Source organism: Plasmodium vivax, chromosome 12, assembly GCF_000002415.2.
Source record: "Plasmodium vivax chromosome 12, whole genome shotgun sequence".
Classification (NCBI taxonomy): Eukaryota; Apicomplexa; class Aconoidasida; order Haemosporida; family Plasmodiidae; genus Plasmodium; species Plasmodium vivax.
Genome location: NC_009917.1, coordinates 2,082,268 through 2,100,432, shown reverse-complemented (window position 1 = coordinate 2,100,432; position 18,165 = coordinate 2,082,268). Strand labels below are relative to the sequence as shown.

The following is an 18,165-nucleotide window of genomic DNA, read 5'->3' as shown; positions in this document are numbered from 1 at the left end:
GCCATGCCCAGCGCGTACCGCGTCATCCCACGTTTTTTTTTTCCTTCTCGACCATTCCAGAAAGTGGAACAAACAAAAAAGGGAATCCCTTTATTCTCTTGGTAAACATGCGATGTGTTCACTTATACGAAAGAAAAATTGACAAAACGTTCAGGCATATTTGGAAGACCTTCCAAATGTTTAAAATGGTGGAGGGGGGCAGCACTGTGTGCCCTGTCGGGTCCAAAAAGAAAAAAAAAAAAATATAATAAAAAAAAAACAATAAAAAAAAACAATAATAATGATAGCAATAATAGTAATAAATTTAAAATTTTCAAGTGCTAAAACGAGTAGGCACTTTAACCGCCTTACAGTCGCACCTTTTGAAAAATAAATTGTCAGAAGATGGGCACGTAAAATTAGTAGACCCCTGAACTTGCGCACAAAGCGTCGGCTTCCCCGCCCCCCACTGGAAAAAAAATTACCAAAGGGACAGAATTCCTTCTTAGCAAAATGGCTAGCAGGTGTTGTACCTTGGGAAGTGCATTTTCTCCTCGTCAAAATGGGCACTACACTCATCGCAGTAATTTCTGGAAAACGATTTAGACCCCCCCTTAGGCGATTCGACTTTTTGGTTATAAAAGAAAAGATCCTTTTTTAGGTTATCCAAATTGAGTTTCCTGTTCAGTTCGATTTTGTGGTGGTCTTCTCCCCCTGGATGTTCCCTCATTTCGCGCATTACACAGGTGGGGATATTTTCTAACTCCGTAGGTCCCTCCTGGGTTATGCTCTCCGAATCGCTGCTGCTTCCCCTTTCGAGGAGAGCATCTGCAGGGGCTGCCCCAAACAAGGGCTCATCGCGCTCATGGCGCTCCTGCTCATGGAAAAGGTCATTAAATAGGTCCACAGATAAGTCGGCAAGCTTGTGCGTCCGGATTAATGTGTTCCTATTTATGAGTCCACTTCTATATGAGAAGGAAATATTATTCGTGGTAGCGGGCTCCCTCCTCTTACTCTCCTTACTACTAATCGGTTTTAACTTCAGACCGATTAGCAGCATGAGGAAGGAGAGGGAAAAGACCACGAGGGGAGTAGTGACATAGGTAGATATGTACGAAAAAAATGATATGAAAATTGCACTAACGGAAAAGGAAATTACTTGAAGGAGAGAAGTACACAAATTGGAATTGATGGGATAAATTCTTATGGATGCCATTTCAACACATATTGGCTGTAAGGGACCAGACCAAAAGCCGATTAAACTTAAAGTGAGAATGATCAAAATGGGATGTCCAGTCAGATATAGTAACGCACAAACGGACATAATCATGCATATGCACATAAGGATTAGGAGCTTAAAATGGGCACTATTGGCATTCAAACAGACTAGGGCACTTCCCAATATTGTGTTGCATATAAATAATGACCCAGCTAAGGAGAAGTAATTTTTGCTTATCATTTTTTCTCTCAAAACGATAGACATATCTGCCGAAAAACTACTAATTAAACATTCTGAGTAGCAAAATATTATTAATATTTTTATAATTTCCTCCTTTGTTAATATATTTTCAATTTCATCCTTCAGGTCCACTAAAAATCGTCTCAACTCTTTCAAACATTTGGTGATTTTATTTTCGCTAGTCTCTTCTACTGGACTGTCCATACATAAGTAGCACGTATCGAAATTTTGATCTTCTTCAATCAAGCAAAAATTTGGATGAAATTCCATGTCGCATAACGATTCTGCGTTGGATAGCACAGAACTACCAACCGGGGGAGGGGGTTTATTTTCAAAGCACAATGTTACCATCACACAGCCGATAAAGCTAGCCAAACAAATGTGGCTCAGTAGCACTTGTATGTCTTTCTCATTTATTACCACCAAGGGGACGTACAAATAAATGATTGCTGTGCCTAACACATTCGAAATAATAGATACACTGGTGGATATGATTCGTTCCTTCTCTGGAAACCATACCAGGGAAACTTCCGGAGGAGCATTCACAAAAATTATTTGACCAATTGATGATAGAAATTGACCAAACATAACAACCGTTAAGTTCTCCCAGTATATGTACCTTAACAAACACCCCATGAATTGCAGTAGCGAACTGCACACCACATTGCTTCGTAACGAACATTCACTTAACAAGAAGGACAGCGGGATTGAAAATATAGAATATATAACCAGGTAAACCTGCGGAAATATATTATTCGAAATTCCATACAATTTGTACGTCACTGTACTTATTGGCGCGAATGTGAAACAGATCATATTGTCTACCATGCAGCAGTAGGAAAAAAAAAACAACATCAGCCATCTTCGTTTGTGCGGCACATCTGTTGGGGTGGAGGGAATAAACATTGGAGGTTATAAAAAAAAAGGGGGAAAAAAAAGGAAAAACACGCGAAATGAGTGTAACTCATTTGCTAGCAAAATGGGAGAAGCCAGTTCGTGGCATGAGAAGAAATTCCCTTAAAAAGAATTGGCTCCACTTTTGGCCCATCATACAATTTTTTCCCTTATACCTACTAATGCGTAGGGCCCTTTCATCGTTTTGCGAGTTGTGGGGAACGTCTACGCATGTAGAGAGGGAAAGAGTGCAAGTTTTCCTTTCTTGTTTTCCATACAGTTATGTTTCACTTTACTTGGCATATATTCGACTGTTCCGTACATGAACGCTATTTCGACATTTACTTAATGTAGCGTTTGCTTTCGTTTGCCTTTTCATTTCATTTTTTTTATTTTTTTCGTATAATGAACAACAATCCGCTGTGCTTACGATCGTCTACCCCTCCTGTGGAAACAAATCGCCAGTACTGAGAATTACCCCCCCCTTAAAATCGGCATTTCCCACACTGCACTTAATTGCACGTGACTTAATCCGTTCACTCACTATGTCCCTTCGCACACCCCCACGAGGTGACTTGCGACTACGTAAAAAATGGCTGAACAAAATTGCTCAGCTAAGTTCCTTACTGGCTAGCCATTTTGCACTTTTTTTTTTTTTTTTTTTTTTTTCCAGATAGCTATTTTTTTAAGCACTATTTTGGCTGTTTAGAGAAGGTAGAAAAAAAAAAAAGTGGTGAGGAAAGAAGCCCTCAGGGGCACAGAGCCGCAGCTAAGTGTATATACATGCATACGCATATTTGCACGAACAAACAGACACACGCATTTTTTGCTATGCCTCCATTTTTGAGAAGGCCAAGGAAAAGCAGGAGTGAAGTAAAATCATTACGCAGTGATAAACGCTTCAAAATGAAAAGACAAACTGACATTCAACACGTTTAGACAAACCTCGAATTATTTTCAGAACTATGCTAAACGAGCTACTACACACAACGAAAAAACATAAAATGCAAAACAGAAAAAAAAATATATATAATGGGAGAAGAAAAAAACCTATGCAATTCTCCGTTCATGCTTACTTTAATAAAAACAGAATGGTCAATTTTTAAACTTGCTCAAAGGTCTTATGTACCACGAAGTAAGACTTTAAAGGACGCAAAATGGGAATAATAAACAAAATGATCATCATTTCTTAATTTTTAATAACCGCACATGCATATTCTAATTAGGGTAAAGCATATATTTGAGAAAAAAAAGGGGGCAGAAGGGAGAAGCGAAAATTGCTGCTGAACCTTCCATATGCATAACTATATATAACTATATATTTATAAATATATATACGTACATTTGTACGCCCTTCCGGAGAACAAATCAAAGAGGAAAGACGCACACGCTAGCTGCTCATTTAAAGAGAAAAGGGGGGCCTATTCAAATGAATCAAAAATGGGGGTCCCCTCCTCACCTCACCTTTACCTTTACGTGAACGAGCTGATAAATTTATACGCACGTGCGCATATATCTGGACGTGTGTGTCCCTCCACATGCTTGCGCAGACAACCCGCTGTTCGCTCGAACGGGGCAAAAGAAATTAAGCCTCGCTACCTCTGTAAGTAGAGTGGCCCACGATTAGGCACTACTCGAAACGACCGCTGTTAAAACGAAAATCTACGTGGTGTTCTTTTTGCACTCCATACTGAAATCCGTCATTACGTTGTTGTCACACATCTCGGAGGTAAACCAGTTTATGTACTTCTTGGAGGAAAAGGTAATTTTGTTCTTTAAAACTTTTTCATAGTCACACAGCTGCTCAATAAACCCAATGTTCGGGCAGATGGTCTTCTTCTCCATTATAAAGTTGAATGCTTCGATGAGGCAAAAATTCTGCACGGCAAAAGGTACAGTCATAGGAAAAAAAGGGAGGATAAAAAAAATGACCAACTTGCGGTAGACACAGTGCCAGTGTGGAACTGTCTGAACGTTCAGAACTGTGCGAACACAAGGCGAAAGACCACAGAGGGGCGAGAGAAACATTCCAATTTTTTCTCACGAAAAAAGTACCTGCTTTCCCATCAGATAGGCTATCGACATCGTGGACGATCTGCTGATCCCTTGGCTGTAAAGGGGGAGCAGCGCGAGTGTCTATTCACGCACAGACTGATACGCAACGGGGGATACTCAAATGAGCGGCATGGCGAGGGTACACCAAAATGAATACTATATGTGGGTGCACACACAGGCACACCTCCATCAGAAAGGGCGCAAAAAAGAAAAGAAAAAAAAAAACAGTACCAGCATGAGATGAGAACCCCCTGCTCCTTCTTAATATACGAATGAATGAAATTATTGGATTCCTCAAAATAGGAAGATATTTGTTCCATTCCTATGTCTTCCAAATTAACTCGTAATTCCGCAAACCCATTTGGGACTTTATCTTCGGGGAACTCGAAATAAGTGCAACATATTACCAGCGCTTGTACGTTATTCTCTTTAAGATTTTCAACATGATCTATGTCATCCCTGTCTCCCAAATAGAGAAATGGTAATATTGGAATCATTTAATTTTTGGAGTGAGGAAAATGGCTACGTGTAATGGAGGCTGTGTGTGCTGCTACTTCTGCTACTACTACTGCTAATGGCAGATTTACGTGCAAGTTGGGCGATGGCGTAAGTATGCGTGTGTGCGCCTGAGTAGACATGTGCGAGGGAAGGAAGTGGACATGGGAGAATGCTCGCGCGCATGTGTGTATACACCTGTTCCCGTAATATCTGCACTTTCTTTACAATCTTGTGTACAAAATAAAAAAAAATACACCCTCATCTGCGAGCTCGGGATATGGACGCGAAATTCCTCCAACCTGGAGTCCGACCACCTTCCCCACAACGCACGCACGAAAAAAAGGAGCACTTATATCTACATACACATGTGCGAAATGTACTTATACACACACATGTGGCAACATTTCTGAGGTGTAAAAAGGTAGGAGGTGTGCTCGAAATAGGACTTTTCAAACGTATAACACGGAGGGGAAGGGAAAAGAAAAAATTAAGGTAAAGCTAAAAAATGGAAGACGAAGAAGAAAAAAAAAAAAAAAAAAAAAACAATTTATTTTAAAAGACACACGGTGGAGTGACAAACTGGGGTTGGTTTTTTTTTTTTTTTTTTTTTTTTTTTTTGCGTATAAATAACCAAGACCTTGAAAAACTAATTTAAAAACAAAAAAGAAAAAAAAAAGGCAAATTAAGTAAAACTACACAACAACACGTTTGATAGTCAGTTTTTGCCTTCCCCCACGCCCTATGGGTTAATTTCTTTTTCGTCCTTCTACGCTACTTCCTTTTCGCAATGTTTCTTCTACTCATTCGTGCGCTACTTATTTCACCCGTTTGTGCTACATATATATGTGCCAACCCATTCATAGGCTACTTTTCTTACCTGCTGGTGCTATTTATATAAGCGCCGTCGTACTCCGCCTTCTTTTTCTCGTTTTCTTTTCCCTCTTCGCTTCGCTTTTCTTTCAATTTGGATTCGTTTGGCCCCCTTGTATTTTCATCTTAAACGTAACCCTTTTTTCAAATACGTGCCAAAAAATCGAGTACAGATTGGAGATGCTGAAACCAGTGTGGCCATGTTAATGCGAATATTTTGAAAAAAAAAAAATTCAACAAAAAGTAGAAGTATGTCACTATTTTTAAAAAAAATAAAATAAATAAGTGAAGAAGAAGGAAGACATTTTGGCTCATAAAAAATAAAAAAGGTTAAACCCTCAGCAGAAAAAAAAAATTAAATCAGAGCGAATCCGAAGCGATTCAAAATAGCGCAAAAAAAAAAAAAAAAAAAAAAAACAGAAAAAAAAGGGCAGAACAAAAAGTGCGAAACGTGAAAAATGCAGATATATGAAAAATGTAGATATGTGAAAAACGCAAAAAAGATGAAATAATGAAAAATGCAGAAATTCGAAAAACGCCAAAAATCTGAAAAGATAAAAAGCCGAAAATACTTGAGGCTGAAAAAACAAAAAAGCAGAGCAAACGGCAACCAACCAAATGCTCCCAACAAACTTCAAAAACGTACGCTTTATAGGAAGCATCCCCAAACATTCTTCCACCTTACAGACACGAAAGGATATAAAAAGGGGGACAAGTACAACGCGCCAATGCCAATGAAATGGTTATTAAAATAAACTTCCCATTTTTATACACAAAAAAAAAAAAAACTCCCATCTCTTTCGAATACCACCCTGAATTTTTCTGCCTTACTCCTGTGCGAAAGCGTAGGAAAAAAAAAAAAAAAAGGTAACATCGTGAATGAACCCTCATGTATGCGCTATAGCTGTGTAGCAAAATACCCCGTAGCGCAATCCTGTATGCACATTTACCTCCCAACATAACCGTTGCACTTGAAATGTCAAGTAAAAAATAGAAGCGTAAAAAATATGGACCCCCTTTTTTTCTTTTTTTAAGGGTTTCCTATCTCCCTTTTTGGTAACCCAATTTGTGCCAAAGTAACAAACCCTTCCTTTTGTCAACAAAATGAATAAAGAGAAACTACCAGATAGAGATGAGAAAAACGAAAAAATGAAAATTCTCTTCAAAGATGTAATGATCCATATAATGGCTCTACATTTACACATACAATGTAGCGCTGTTTCCTTTCCACACTAATGTGTAACGCGTTACGGATGTTTTCTCATCGCGATTGTTTCACTTTGATCGTTAAAGTAGCGAGCGTAGTCGATCATGCCTCCTAGCTCTTCCTATACCCCCAGTGCGCGTTGCCGTCACGAATTTAGGAAAAAACGAAGCAAAATGACGAAGCATGTGCTAAACTGGGGGGGCAAATAAAAAAAAAAAATCTCATTAAGACGACGTGCTGTGCGCATAAACAGACGTTGATTTTTTTTTTCTTTTCTTTTCATCCTGTTCATAAAGCAAAACCTTTTTACTCCCCCCACGAGCAGATAGAGGAGCGCTTAAACAAAATCGACAAAATGCAAAATAAAATCCTGAACTTACTATGCGATAATGAAAAGTTATTATAAAAAGAAATACCCGCGAAAGAACTAAATTCTTCAAACGGTAAAATGAGTAAAAAAATGGGCCTATTAAATATGCACACACATCTGCATAAAGTATGCAAAAAAAAAAAAAAAAAATTGTCTTGTATAGGCAGCAGAGTTCACCTCGTAAAACACACGGTATTGTTAACTACAAAACAAAAGGCAAAAATGTGACTTATGCTTTTGAGGAAGAGCTACTCACAGGAGGGCCTCCGCAATTTTGCGAAATAGAAATAATGGAATTTATTCCGGCCTTAGCGCACCACAAGGGCGCATGTATGTGTTTATGCGTGCTACTTGGGCGTGCTGCGTGCACATGCGTAAAAGCCACGCAAAGCCCGCAAACAAATCTGTGTAAATTTTGCCTAAAACCTGCGTACAAAAAAAAAAAAAAAAAAAAAAAAACACTACGTAAATATTCCTCTTACACATATGTGTATTTTCCTCCTTTTTCAAGATTGGGCAAATTTCCCCAATTCAAAGTGGCACCCCTAATTTGAGGTTAAAAAAAAAAAAAAAAAAACCAGGTATGCTTAAAAGGCAAACAAGCGCGTAATGTTAAGGGGAGCACATCCTAATGGCCACGCGATGTAGCAAAAACCAATTCATCCAATGAACTGTCCCTCCAAAACGAAACATGTGTGCGCGTGCTTCAAAACACCGACTCTCTTTTCTTCCCATTTAGAAGAAAACAAACGCCTGATCCGCGGAAACCCGAACGTGCTGATTAACAATTTCCGTTCATGTGTTCAGATAATACGACGCCGACTTTTCCTTCACCATGGCAGTAGTACATTAAACAACGAAAAAAAACTAAAACTGAAATTGCAACAAACATTGCAACCGAAGTTGCAACAAAAAGTGCAAACAAAATTGCGATTAAAAAAATGCGTAACAATGTATGTAGCGTATGCCATACACAAATTCGAAGTTGCCATTAGTAAAAAAAAAAAAAAAAAAAATTATTCAACTCGTCCTACATTTGCATTGTAAACTGCTAAAATGTTCCTTTTTTTTTTCTTTTTTTTTTTTTTTTCTGTCCCAATGTAGTACGGCAACATATCTTACTGGGACGAGCGATACACAAAGTAACACAGGAATAAATTCACCACTTGCATGAGCCAATCTCATCAATTCGCTCCCTTTCGATTAAATCGATTGCCTTTCATGTTTCCCCCTGTTTCTGTTCCCCTCCAAAGCGAAGAAGAGCAATTTGACTGGCATCAAAAATGGTGTAGTGTAAAGCACATTTTCTCAGAGCTGGACGTACGAAATGACGCAAAAATCTTGAATGTCGGCTGTGGGACATCAAGTAGGAATAAACGAACATGTACAAATAACATGCGCGCTCGATTTTGTGTGAACCCCGATAGGCAAAAGTGTCTATCCTATAGGCATTTCCTACCCATATGTTGCATACGCGCGCTAACTCGTACACATATGTTCGTCTATTTGCTGCCTACCCAAGGATTCAGCGAAGAAATGCTAGACAATGGCTACACAGATATAACGAACATCGATGCATCCGCCGTGTGCATAAATAAGATGAAAGAAATGTACAAGGACAAGCCGAATTTAAAATGTAAAAAAAATGTGCCACTGTAGCGGTGCTCCTTTGCATATAAGCGATTTGCTCCAAAAAGAGGGAAGCAAATTCGTATACGTGTAAAGGTGCACACACATGAAAATAGAGTTAAACCTGCCTATGCGGGCTTACTCAAACGAAGCAACTGCGCCAAATAGATGCCCCCCTCCTTACAACCCCCTGCAGACATACTAATGAACGTGTGCGACATGAAGGGATTTAAAAATGCAGAGTTTGACCTAATCGTGGATAAGGCCTGTCTAGACTCTGTGGTTTGCTCGGAAGATTCCCTGAAAAACGTCGAGGAAATGTTGTCCGAAGTATCGCGCGTGTTAAAGTAATTAAGCATTCTTTGCGGCGTTTTCGTTCATTACGGCAGGCTCTTCTTCATTCCCACGATTTTTCGTTTGCCCTTTTTCACATTTCGCATTTTCCGAGTTCAAAATTTTCTCCCTAAAATTACCCCAAACGGGTAAAAACAAATTTCATTTAGGCCCGAAGGCGTCTTTGTTGTCATATCGCATGCGCAACCGACTTATCGACTAGGGTATTTGCAAAAGCAGGACTACAAGTGGAACGTCGCGGTGAAAACGGTTAAGCGGCCTATGTTAGGGATAGTGGGTAAGTTTGCGCTACTTGAACGAGTTATTAAAGATGGCATGTAGCTAATTTGTTCCTTTTTTTTTTTTCCCCTCATTTCGTTTACGCCATTTTTTTCTCATCGCTACAGCCCCCCCCGTGGATGACAGCTTGCACTACGTTTACATTTGCAAAAAGGGGAGCACAACCACGCAACAATAGCTCCACTTTTTAGAAGGCCGACCAGCGTTGTTACGTTAACACGTACGCATGTGAATATATATGTATATTTGCATCCTTTTTTTTCATGACCCCCTTGTTGCATTGTGTTATATCACTCCTTTTTTAACATCACTTACTCTCCCCATTTTGGCTTTTTCCTTTTTTCGCCCTTTCACCCCGCTCATTGTGGGGTTTCACTAATTCGATAGGTTAAAATGATTCACAAGTTGCAATTTTTCATGACGTTCATGTTTTACTTTGTGTCTTTACGAGTACGCATATGCACACATATGTATGCACTCCCAAGTGTGCTGGTATTTTTATAGCACCCCGTGGTTGCGCGTAGTTTAATTACGCTTTACAACAAAAGTGACTTTTTACCAAACAGGTGGAACTTTCCTTTTTTTTTTTGACTAACCAAAATTTCTCAACAGTGTTTTCAAATTGTAAGGAAAAAAAAAAAAAAAAAAAAAAATAGCTATTTAACTGTGTGCACGGGTAAATATGGTCCACAATTTTCTCACTTTTAGCTGAATGGTCAGGTGATTTTTTCAACCTATTTATTGTTGCAACAATTAAGCGTTATAAACATGTATTTTTTGTTTTTTTTTTTCTTTTTTTTGTTAAAGGGGTAATTCTACAATTAATTGTGGAAGTGGAACATAGACAGAATTAATTTCGCCTTTTTCTTTGTTCCACTTTGCTTTGCTTTCCCCTTTTTGCGAAAGTTTGAAGCATTTCTATCAACGCGCGCTTGAGTTGTCGAAAATGGTAGACACACCCATGTGCATAAATTTGCAAAAGCGGTGAACTGTTGTGGGGAGGTGAGGAAAAAAAAAGAAATAGAATAAAGTAACGCCAAGTACGAAAAAATAACGCGAAGTGAGGAAAAACAAGAAAAACATCACTTGGCAAACATTCCCAAATGGAGAAAGCAAATTTCCTACATTGCGCAAAACCGAAATTTGTTCCTTTTAAGCGATTTAAAACTTACACGTAAATGGAAAAATACCACGGAATAGTGGTAAATGTCGCGTACACAAATACGTACACATATGTGCACATCCGCGGCAAATTAACCTGGCCAGAAATGTTCACTTTACACTGCGTAAAAAAAAAAAAAAAACGCACACACACACGGGCATAAAAGAAAAGAAATTTTTGTGCTTACGTCCAACTGATACGCACGCACATGTTACAAGTAATTCTACAAAACTGCTTAACTCTCTGCATTCACACTGTTCTACATTGCTAAAACCTTTTAACTGCAATTAATGCAGTAGTTACGTAAATTTTTTTTTTGAAAATTATGAGTTGCAACTGTTTTAACTCGCTTTTTCACCGTAATTAGGACAATTAACAAAGTTGCGAATAACCTGCACCCACGCGGGTACGTGTATGTAGAACGTGTATATTTACACGTCAATGGGCATATTCGCGCACGCATGGGTATGTACATATATACATATATACATACGTGTATACATACCTACCTACATACGTACGTACATGCGTACGTTGCGACTTCGCCCAACCTGATGGACCCACGGCGACGGCAAAAAACTTCAGTAAGCTTTCTCCATCAGTGAGGCTAAACCTCCATTTCATACTCCCCTTGCGTTGCATATATCTGTTGGCTCAATTTTTTTTCACAATTAAATAATCAAAAAAGAAAGAAAAAATGCAGTTACCAATTGTTTGCTAGTTGCAAAACGTACGCTTTTGAAATTCAGGGATTAGAAAATTAACTCTGAAATTTGATGAACCATTAAGAAATTGTAATTTTTTTTTGTTCTTTTTTTTGTTCTTTTTTTTGTTCTTTTTTGCTTTTATTTGCTTTTATTTTTGTTTTTCTCATTTTGTCACAAAATTTCTTTGACAGTTTTTGCATTTTTAACTGGTAACATTGACCTTTCGTTTTTGTTGCTCAAATGTAAGATCTGCGTTGTGCAGAACAATTCGCGAAATTGTTTACTACCCGTAGTGTGGCTATGCCTATGTGTTTTTTTTTTTTTTTTTTTTTTCAACAACTGATGCACTTGTTCGATCTGCGAAATTGTTTGATCGATTTATTTTTAGCTGACTTGTTTGGTCAGTTTATTTTTAGCTCGCTGGTTTAATATTTATTTTTTTTGCGGATTTGTTTGGTTGTTGCTTTTTGCCCCCTCTACGTTCATCTGCTTATTCGTTTTGGGTATTTCTTTCCCTCATATTCTACAGCCACCGAGTGAGCAGCTGCGCAAAATTTAATTTTGTTCTGCAACTTTTCGTTGATCCTTAAAATTATTTTTTAAGTTTTTTTTTGCTAAATTTTAAAAAAAAATTGACCTTTTTTTTTTTCCCCTCAATTAGTTGCTCTTCACTAAGTATATATATATGTTTATATATATGTATATATAAATATTTATGTCTCAAAAAGGAAAGTTTCCGCTGAAGCAATAGAACAAGTCTAGTTTGCTGATTTATTCCCTCGCGTTGTGATGCTGCTCATGGTTAGTTGCAATTTTAAGGGATAAACTCAACATAGGAGGAGTGCTTTTCGCATTTCTCTGCAGAATGAAATGTGCACTTCTACCTCTGCGCTGCGTTTTCACACAAATTGTGGCGCAATTTGGAGTAACGAGAGATGCCCCAAAATTACTAACAACGTGTGAACCATGTAGACTGCAGCAAGGTTCATCTTAAAAAGGACCATTTGTGCACATATTATTTTTTTTTTCCCTTTTTGTAGACGATTAGCTCTGCTGCCACGTTAGAAAAGTGACCCCGAAGATAGGGCCGAAAATTAAATGCGTCTTTGAATGCTATCCCGTCTGTTTTAGTGCTCGTCGTACATTTTTTCTTCCGCCATTTAGTCAAGTAGCCACTGCGCTATTGTGTAAATAAAAACGCACGTGCTTTCGCATCGGGACCGATATATGCCCCTGTGCATTGGCGTATGTTCATGGTGATAGCGTAAGGTGGGTCAGTCGTGCAGACAGGCATCCTTCGCATTAGATAGGCTTACAGCCACACACGCACAAACAATAAAGGGAAAACGACACACGTAAAACGACGAACGTACAAGAACTCACGCAAAACGTCGCACGCACAACCGCACGCACAACCGCACGCACAACCGCACCCTCACGCGCAGACCCACACAGCAGAACCATGGAGGTGGACAAAATCAGAAGAAGCTCCGTCAGGAGACACAGGCTTTCCAGCGCAGACGCCACGTGCTACAAACCGACGGCGAAAAGCTCCTTAAACAACGAGACCTGCAGCGACGAAGGCGAAATAGAGTTCGAGGGATGGGTGGAGTTTATAACGAAAAATGAAAAGGAAGATAATGACGATGACGATACTTTGTGCGAAGAAAAGATTGGCAAGTCCTATGGAAAAAGGAGAAGCACCGTGCACATATCTAGCTCTCCTGGTGTATATACACATGGGGGGAAAGCAAAAAAGGGAGAAAAATATGTCAAAGGCGGAGAGACCACCATAGCTAATGCGAACGTCGTTGTTAAAAATGAAGAGAAATCAGATTATGCCTACACGAATACAAATTATATGAACAAAGAACCTGTAGTGACGTTAAATAACGGGGTGGTTTATGCAAATGGGAATAATGCTACTACATACCCATTAATTATCAACACGCAAGAAAAAACGAATAACGCCATGAATGTGCTGAACCCAAATTATGTAGATCCATCTCCTCCAGTTGTTTTGAAGAATCAGCAAATAATTCCCCAGCTGTACATTAGGCAGCCACCAACAGTGGTAGTAACAAATGAACCTCGCCCCCCCTTAGTGATAAACCCCCCACCAGCTAACATCGTTTTTAAAAATAAGGCCCCTCAACCTATATATGTAAATAGTACAAGGCCAAATATCATCATTAAAAATGATCCTGCAGTGATGCAGAACCCACTTGATATGGATTCTACCCCTATACAGCTAGACCTCCCCATGGAAAATGCATCTACCACAATGACAGAGTCGATAAAATATCCCTGTACAGTTAATATGAAAAATGAACCCATGGGGGATAACCGAAGCTGCTTTTATAAGGCAAATGTGAATGCTACCACCTCAGGGGTAATGCCAGCAACTAATGTGATCCAGCTAGATAATTCGCTAGGAGGGCCCATTTCGCAGCAAATTCTTCCAAATGTGTATATGATGAATGAGAATGGGCAGCTCCAAGGGGGGTTCCAAACGCAGCAGGGTCCCATCTATACAGTAAGTCCCATGGGCAACCTAATCCAAGCGCAGCAATCTCCTAGCACTACATACAATTCGTATGAGCCGAATGTTTTCCAGTGCGTGCAGCCAAGTTACGCACAGGTGATGGGAGCTCAGTCTGAGCAGTGCTCCGGTGGAGGGATCTTGCTGAACCAGCCCCTGCAGATGGCACCGCAGCAGCATGTGCAGGCAATGTCCGGACAGCAGCATGTTCAAGCAATGTCCACACAGCAACACGTGCAAGGAATGCCCACACAGCATATGCAGGCAGCCTCCCAGCCGCAAGTTCACCTGACAGGAGGAATGCAAAATTACCAAGCGTATGGCAGTGCTCAACCAGCCATGACGTACGAAAAATTCTGCACTCAGCAAGTGGCTCAACCCGCATATGGAAATGCAGCACCCCAGTATGTTCACCAAAGTTATATGCAAACAAATCCAATAATGCAGGAACAGATGGTTCCTCAAGTTGCACCGAGAAGATCATCCTTTGTTCCTAATAACAACTTAGCGCAAGGAGGACAGCCAGTCATGCGATACAGTAATAATTTAGGCCAACCTGTTAATGTAAATAAATTTCCCTTGCAGCATCAGGCATCATCTGCCTCCAGTGAATTTCTACCTTCTTGTGGACCAGTCGGTTGTGCAGCCTCGAATAACAAACCGGTTCAAACACCTAACGTGAGGAGGAACAGTTATGTAAATCCCCAAGCACAAGGGATGATGCAGCCCCTTCCAAAAAAGGTCCAAATAGTGGCTCGCCCTATGCACGATCAGAACTTCCGGGGGTATAACTAAACGGAGCAGTGCTAATCGGTTGGTGCACCCGTACGGAGCTACCTATGTGTTAGCATAACTGCATATGCACGTGTGCTGCCTTTTTTGTGAACCATTTCGGAGGTGCGTTTTTTTTTTTTTTTGTCTCCTCCATTGCCCACCTGTGTGTGCTTTTCCTGCCACGCCGAACTTCCACTATGACGTTTTTTTTTTTTTTTTTTTGATTCCCTCTTGTTTGTGTATCTTTCCCCCGTTTGTCAATTTTTTTTTACACCCATGGAGAAGTGCACACTAAGGCAATTTTTTCACCTTCCGCTATGCTGCTATGCCGCCATGCCGCCCTTCCGCATTTTAATGAGAGATCTTTTAAATATGACTTGCCCCATGCATTGGACATACGCAGCTGTGTTGTATGCATCAGTTTGGAGGGCTAATACCACCCGTGCTCAGTCAAGAACAACATTGCAGGTGTGTAACTATGTGGAAAGTAACTCCGAATTGCAGTTTTGGTTGTCCCTATTTTATACCATGGGGGTGGGGAGATGTGTCACCAGAAGGTGGTCGTGTTCAAATGCCACGTTAAGATGTGCACCCCATATTTACAGGCAGTGGTTTGGAGACCTCCTGAGAATCGGGTACGCCACGAGTGTAGTGTAGCTCTGTATGGATTATCTCCCCAGGCCACTACACATCTATCAGTGAAATAATGCATATTTTAAAAAATGCAGGAAAGTTAAAAAAAAAAAAAAAAGGTGACCCTCACCGAAGGGGATGCGACTCACGCGACGTTGAAATGAAACGTAAAAATTAAACGCAAAAATTAATCGTAAAAAATAAGACGTAAAAATTAAAACGAAAACTTAAAACGTAAAGCTTAAAACGTAAAACTTAAAACGTAAAACTTAAAACGTAAGGAGCAGGATGAAAAGAAGCAACACACCACATGCAATTCGCCTCTCTGCGGAAGTATGCAACACTTCTGCGCGCATAACGCATCACTGAACACGAGCGCGACTGTACGTGGCTACCTTATTTTTCAGCGCACGTTGTTGAAAAGGGAACATGTAAAGGGAGGACGGTGGCGCGGGCAAGAATAAAAAAAAAATACACTACTTAGGTACACACTGGATGGAACATTTATAAGCTGTGTTAATGGAGATTTTTTTTTTTTTTTTTTTTTTACTATTGATTTAAAAAAAAAATGTCCCTCACATTTATAAACGAACATGCGTGTGTTAAAAGGTTTTAATGCGTCCATCTTACATTAAAGAAAAAAAAAATGCACACATGGGGGGAAGCGGTAAAGAGGTAGGGACCGAGTGTGAACAGCTACATATTCGGTGCGTAATGGCGATGGTGTGCCATGCAGATCGCGCAAAACAAGTTCCTCGCCTTTTTTTTTTTCTTCATGTATTCCTCCTGATGACACTGCAATTTAAGGCCATTGTGAATAGGCCACTTCCAAGGCAGCAAATGTGGAAAACGTCGTGGAACCCGAGAATGCCTACGAAATTGGTGAAAAACGGAGGGGGGGGGAGGAGAAGTGCATATTTTATAGTGCACATGTTGACATACATTTGGGAACGCAGCAGAAGTGCATATTTTATAGTGCATATGTTGACATGCCCATGTTGAGACGCATTGGGGAAGACGGCAGGAGAGCTCATGTGCCGCTACCCTTAATGATGTTGGGCTTCTTCATGGAGTAGATGACGGCCCCCACGCAGTAGAGCGCAGCCAGAAAAATGAAAAACATGATCTCCTTGGGGACGAGGCCCATTAAATAGTCCTTCAAAAACAGGGCGTGCAAAAACCCAGCTATGACATAAGTGCAGGCCCGCGTAATCCTATTGCCCGTACTGAAGCAGCTGAAGCAGATGACTAAGCACCCAAAGAGAGAGGCCAACCCTTGTAGAATAATGTAATATAAAAATTTTAGCTTGTTAAATAGGAGAGCTGGGACTGGTAAACAGGATCCACTGATCATTAAGAAAATACCCATGTGATCTATCTTCTCAATCAAGAAAAATAACTCCGGTTTCCATTCAAAATTGTGAAGTAGGAAGGAAGCAAAAAAATTAAAAAACATACATAAAGCTGCAATGGAGGTAAAAATCTTTGCCCATAACGTTTTCGATATGTGTAACATGTAGGTAATCCAAATGGGGGAAGCAAGTACCAACAATAAATGGATTTTTCCTTGAAGTACTGTTTTTACTTTCCTCTCCATATAATTAATTAACATAATTTTATTTATTTTTTTTTCATTAAACATTTCTACTATCTGTTGGTCATTTGGGGATAAAAAGCTCGATTTTATAAATTCCCTTATTGTCTCATCATTTATGCTTGTCGTTCCAGTCACATTGAAGATGTCTATATTTTGGCACTTCTCTTTCAAATAATTTAGGGCCCTTCTACACGAGTTTACAGCTAAACAGTTGCTTGTCACCCCCATTTTGTTTTTTCCTCTTCGTACCAAGTGGGGTTAAGTTTGGGTTGTGCGCGCGGGGTATAAGCGTATATGTCGCGCGTATTCCTCCGCTGACCTGCGCGGTGACTTTTTCATTCACCTTTGTGGTGACCTTTTCGTTAACCTCTGCGTTCGCCTTTGTGCTGACACTTATATTTACACTTTTTTTTTTTTTTTGCGTGTAGCTTCTTTCTTTGCCGCTGTCCACCCAATAGAGAAAACGACTCCTATTTTGTCATATATCAGTAAGTTCGTTTTTTTTTGTTTTTTTTAATCTTTTTTTTTTTTTTGCTACATTAATTTCAATGATGTTTTTTTTTTTTTTTTTTTTTTTTTTCAATTTTACGCCGTGTAATTTTACTTCGCGCTTGCTGGTACGTTTCACTTTTTCGCGCAGCAGCGACGAGGACCTTTTTTGCACTTTTCTGCTTCGCGGTTGGTGGCTCGCTGTTCGGTGTTTTCACATTTCGTATTACACTTTTCGCGCTTCACATTTAACTTTTCGGTTTGCCGATTAGCAGCCCTACAGCTTAGTCACTTCACAGCTTCGCAGCTTTTCACTCTCACCCCGCGACGCCGCACACATGCGCATTTCGCTCTTGATGACTCCCCCCCAGCTCCTCCCACGACCTACATAGGAGAGCCCTTTCACCAAAAAACTCATCATCTTTGACGTTGAATTTGGTGAGAATGCAAAAAAAAAAAGCACCGCTCATAGTTTTGTATATATATATTATATATATATGTATATTTTTTTTTTTTTTTCACCCCATCTGCACATGCACCTCACATGCTTTACACGCAGAGGGTTCGTGCCGTTCCTAAGCCAACCACATGTGACCAATAAAAACGAAATAAAACAGAAAAGGATAGAAAAAAAATATAGCGAAAAATGTAGCAAACGATGATTGAA

General features: G+C 39.8%; 7 protein-coding genes across 7 annotated transcripts, besides 7 other annotated features; 4 read left to right on the top strand and 3 right to left on the bottom strand.

The window, feature by feature from the left end:
- Positions 1-310: 310 nt before the first annotated feature.
- Positions 311-332: a microsatellite.
- A 164-nt stretch (positions 333-496) lies between these two features.
- On the bottom strand, positions 497-2,266 carry PVX_117725 (hypothetical protein; the record flags this gene model as incomplete). The annotated part of the gene is made up of 1 exon (XM_001615789.1): positions 497-2,266. One exon carries the CDS (start codon positions 2,264-2,266, stop codon positions 497-499), a length of 1,770 nt encoding a protein of 589 aa, XP_001615839.1.
- A 384-nt stretch (positions 2,267-2,650) lies between these two features.
- PVX_117720 (hypothetical protein) lies at positions 2,651-3,577 on the top strand. Its single transcript, XM_001615788.1, has 2 exons — positions 2,651-2,902; positions 3,006-3,577. The coding sequence occupies exons 1-2, from the start codon at positions 2,878-2,880 to the stop codon at positions 3,269-3,271; spliced, it is 291 nt and encodes a 96-aa protein (XP_001615838.1). The 5' UTR covers positions 2,651-2,877; the 3' UTR covers positions 3,272-3,577.
- Positions 3,147-3,215: a microsatellite.
- Positions 3,317-3,375: a microsatellite.
- Positions 3,547-4,884, bottom strand: PVX_117715 (dual specificity protein phosphatase, putative; the record flags this gene model as incomplete). The annotated part of the gene is made up of 3 exons (XM_001615787.1): positions 3,547-4,210; positions 4,388-4,442; positions 4,619-4,884. The coding sequence occupies 3 exons, from the start codon at positions 4,882-4,884 to the stop codon at positions 3,995-3,997; spliced, it is 537 nt and encodes a 178-aa protein (XP_001615837.1). The 3' UTR covers positions 3,547-3,994.
- Positions 3,814-3,840: a microsatellite.
- Positions 4,479-4,502: a microsatellite.
- A 1,389-nt stretch (positions 4,885-6,273) lies between the features above and the next one.
- Positions 6,274-6,510, top strand: PVX_117710 (hypothetical protein; the record flags this gene model as incomplete). Its single annotated transcript, XM_001615786.1, has 2 exons — positions 6,274-6,397; positions 6,443-6,510. The coding sequence occupies 2 exons, from the start codon at positions 6,274-6,276 to the stop codon at positions 6,508-6,510; spliced, it is 192 nt and encodes a 63-aa protein (XP_001615836.1).
- A 1,418-nt stretch (positions 6,511-7,928) lies between these two features.
- On the top strand, positions 7,929-9,636 carry PVX_117705 (hypothetical protein, conserved; the record flags this gene model as incomplete). The annotated part of the gene is made up of 6 exons (XM_001615785.1): positions 7,929-8,285; positions 8,437-8,474; positions 8,586-8,698; positions 8,855-8,968; positions 9,158-9,308; positions 9,465-9,636. The coding sequence occupies exons 1-6, from the start codon at positions 8,274-8,276 to the stop codon at positions 9,634-9,636; spliced, it is 600 nt and encodes a 199-aa protein (XP_001615835.1). The 5' UTR covers positions 7,929-8,273.
- A 3,289-nt stretch (positions 9,637-12,925) lies between these two features.
- On the top strand, positions 12,926-14,800 carry PVX_117700 (Pv-fam-g protein; the record flags this gene model as incomplete). The annotated part of the gene is made up of 1 exon (XM_001615784.1): positions 12,926-14,800. The coding sequence occupies one exon, from the start codon at positions 12,926-12,928 to the stop codon at positions 14,798-14,800; it is 1,875 nt and encodes a 624-aa protein (XP_001615834.1).
- Positions 14,801-16,303: 1,503 nt separating this feature from the next.
- On the bottom strand, positions 16,304-17,556 carry PVX_117695 (hemolysin, putative). Its single transcript, XM_001615783.1, has one exon. The coding sequence runs from the start codon at positions 17,235-17,237 to the stop codon at positions 16,443-16,445; it is 795 nt and encodes a 264-aa protein (XP_001615833.1). The 5' UTR covers positions 17,238-17,556; the 3' UTR covers positions 16,304-16,442.
- Positions 17,293-17,327: a microsatellite.
- Positions 17,557-18,065: 509 nt separating the features above from the next.
- Positions 18,066-18,131: a microsatellite.
- Between the last annotated feature and the right edge of the window lie 34 nt (positions 18,132-18,165).

Excerpts from the sequence above, each read along its gene's own strand:
- PVX_117720 (XM_001615788.1), top strand. The coding sequence starts at position 2,878 with ATGTCCCTTCGCACACCCCCACGAG. Across the intron at positions 2,903-3,005 it reads CCTTCGCACACCCCCACGAG|ATAGCTATTTTTTTAAGCAC; the intron begins GTGACTTGCGAC and ends TTTTTTTTCCAG.
- PVX_117695 (XM_001615783.1), bottom strand. The coding sequence starts at position 17,237 with ATGGGGGTGACAAGCAACTGTTTAGCTGTAAACTCGTGTAGAAGGGCC.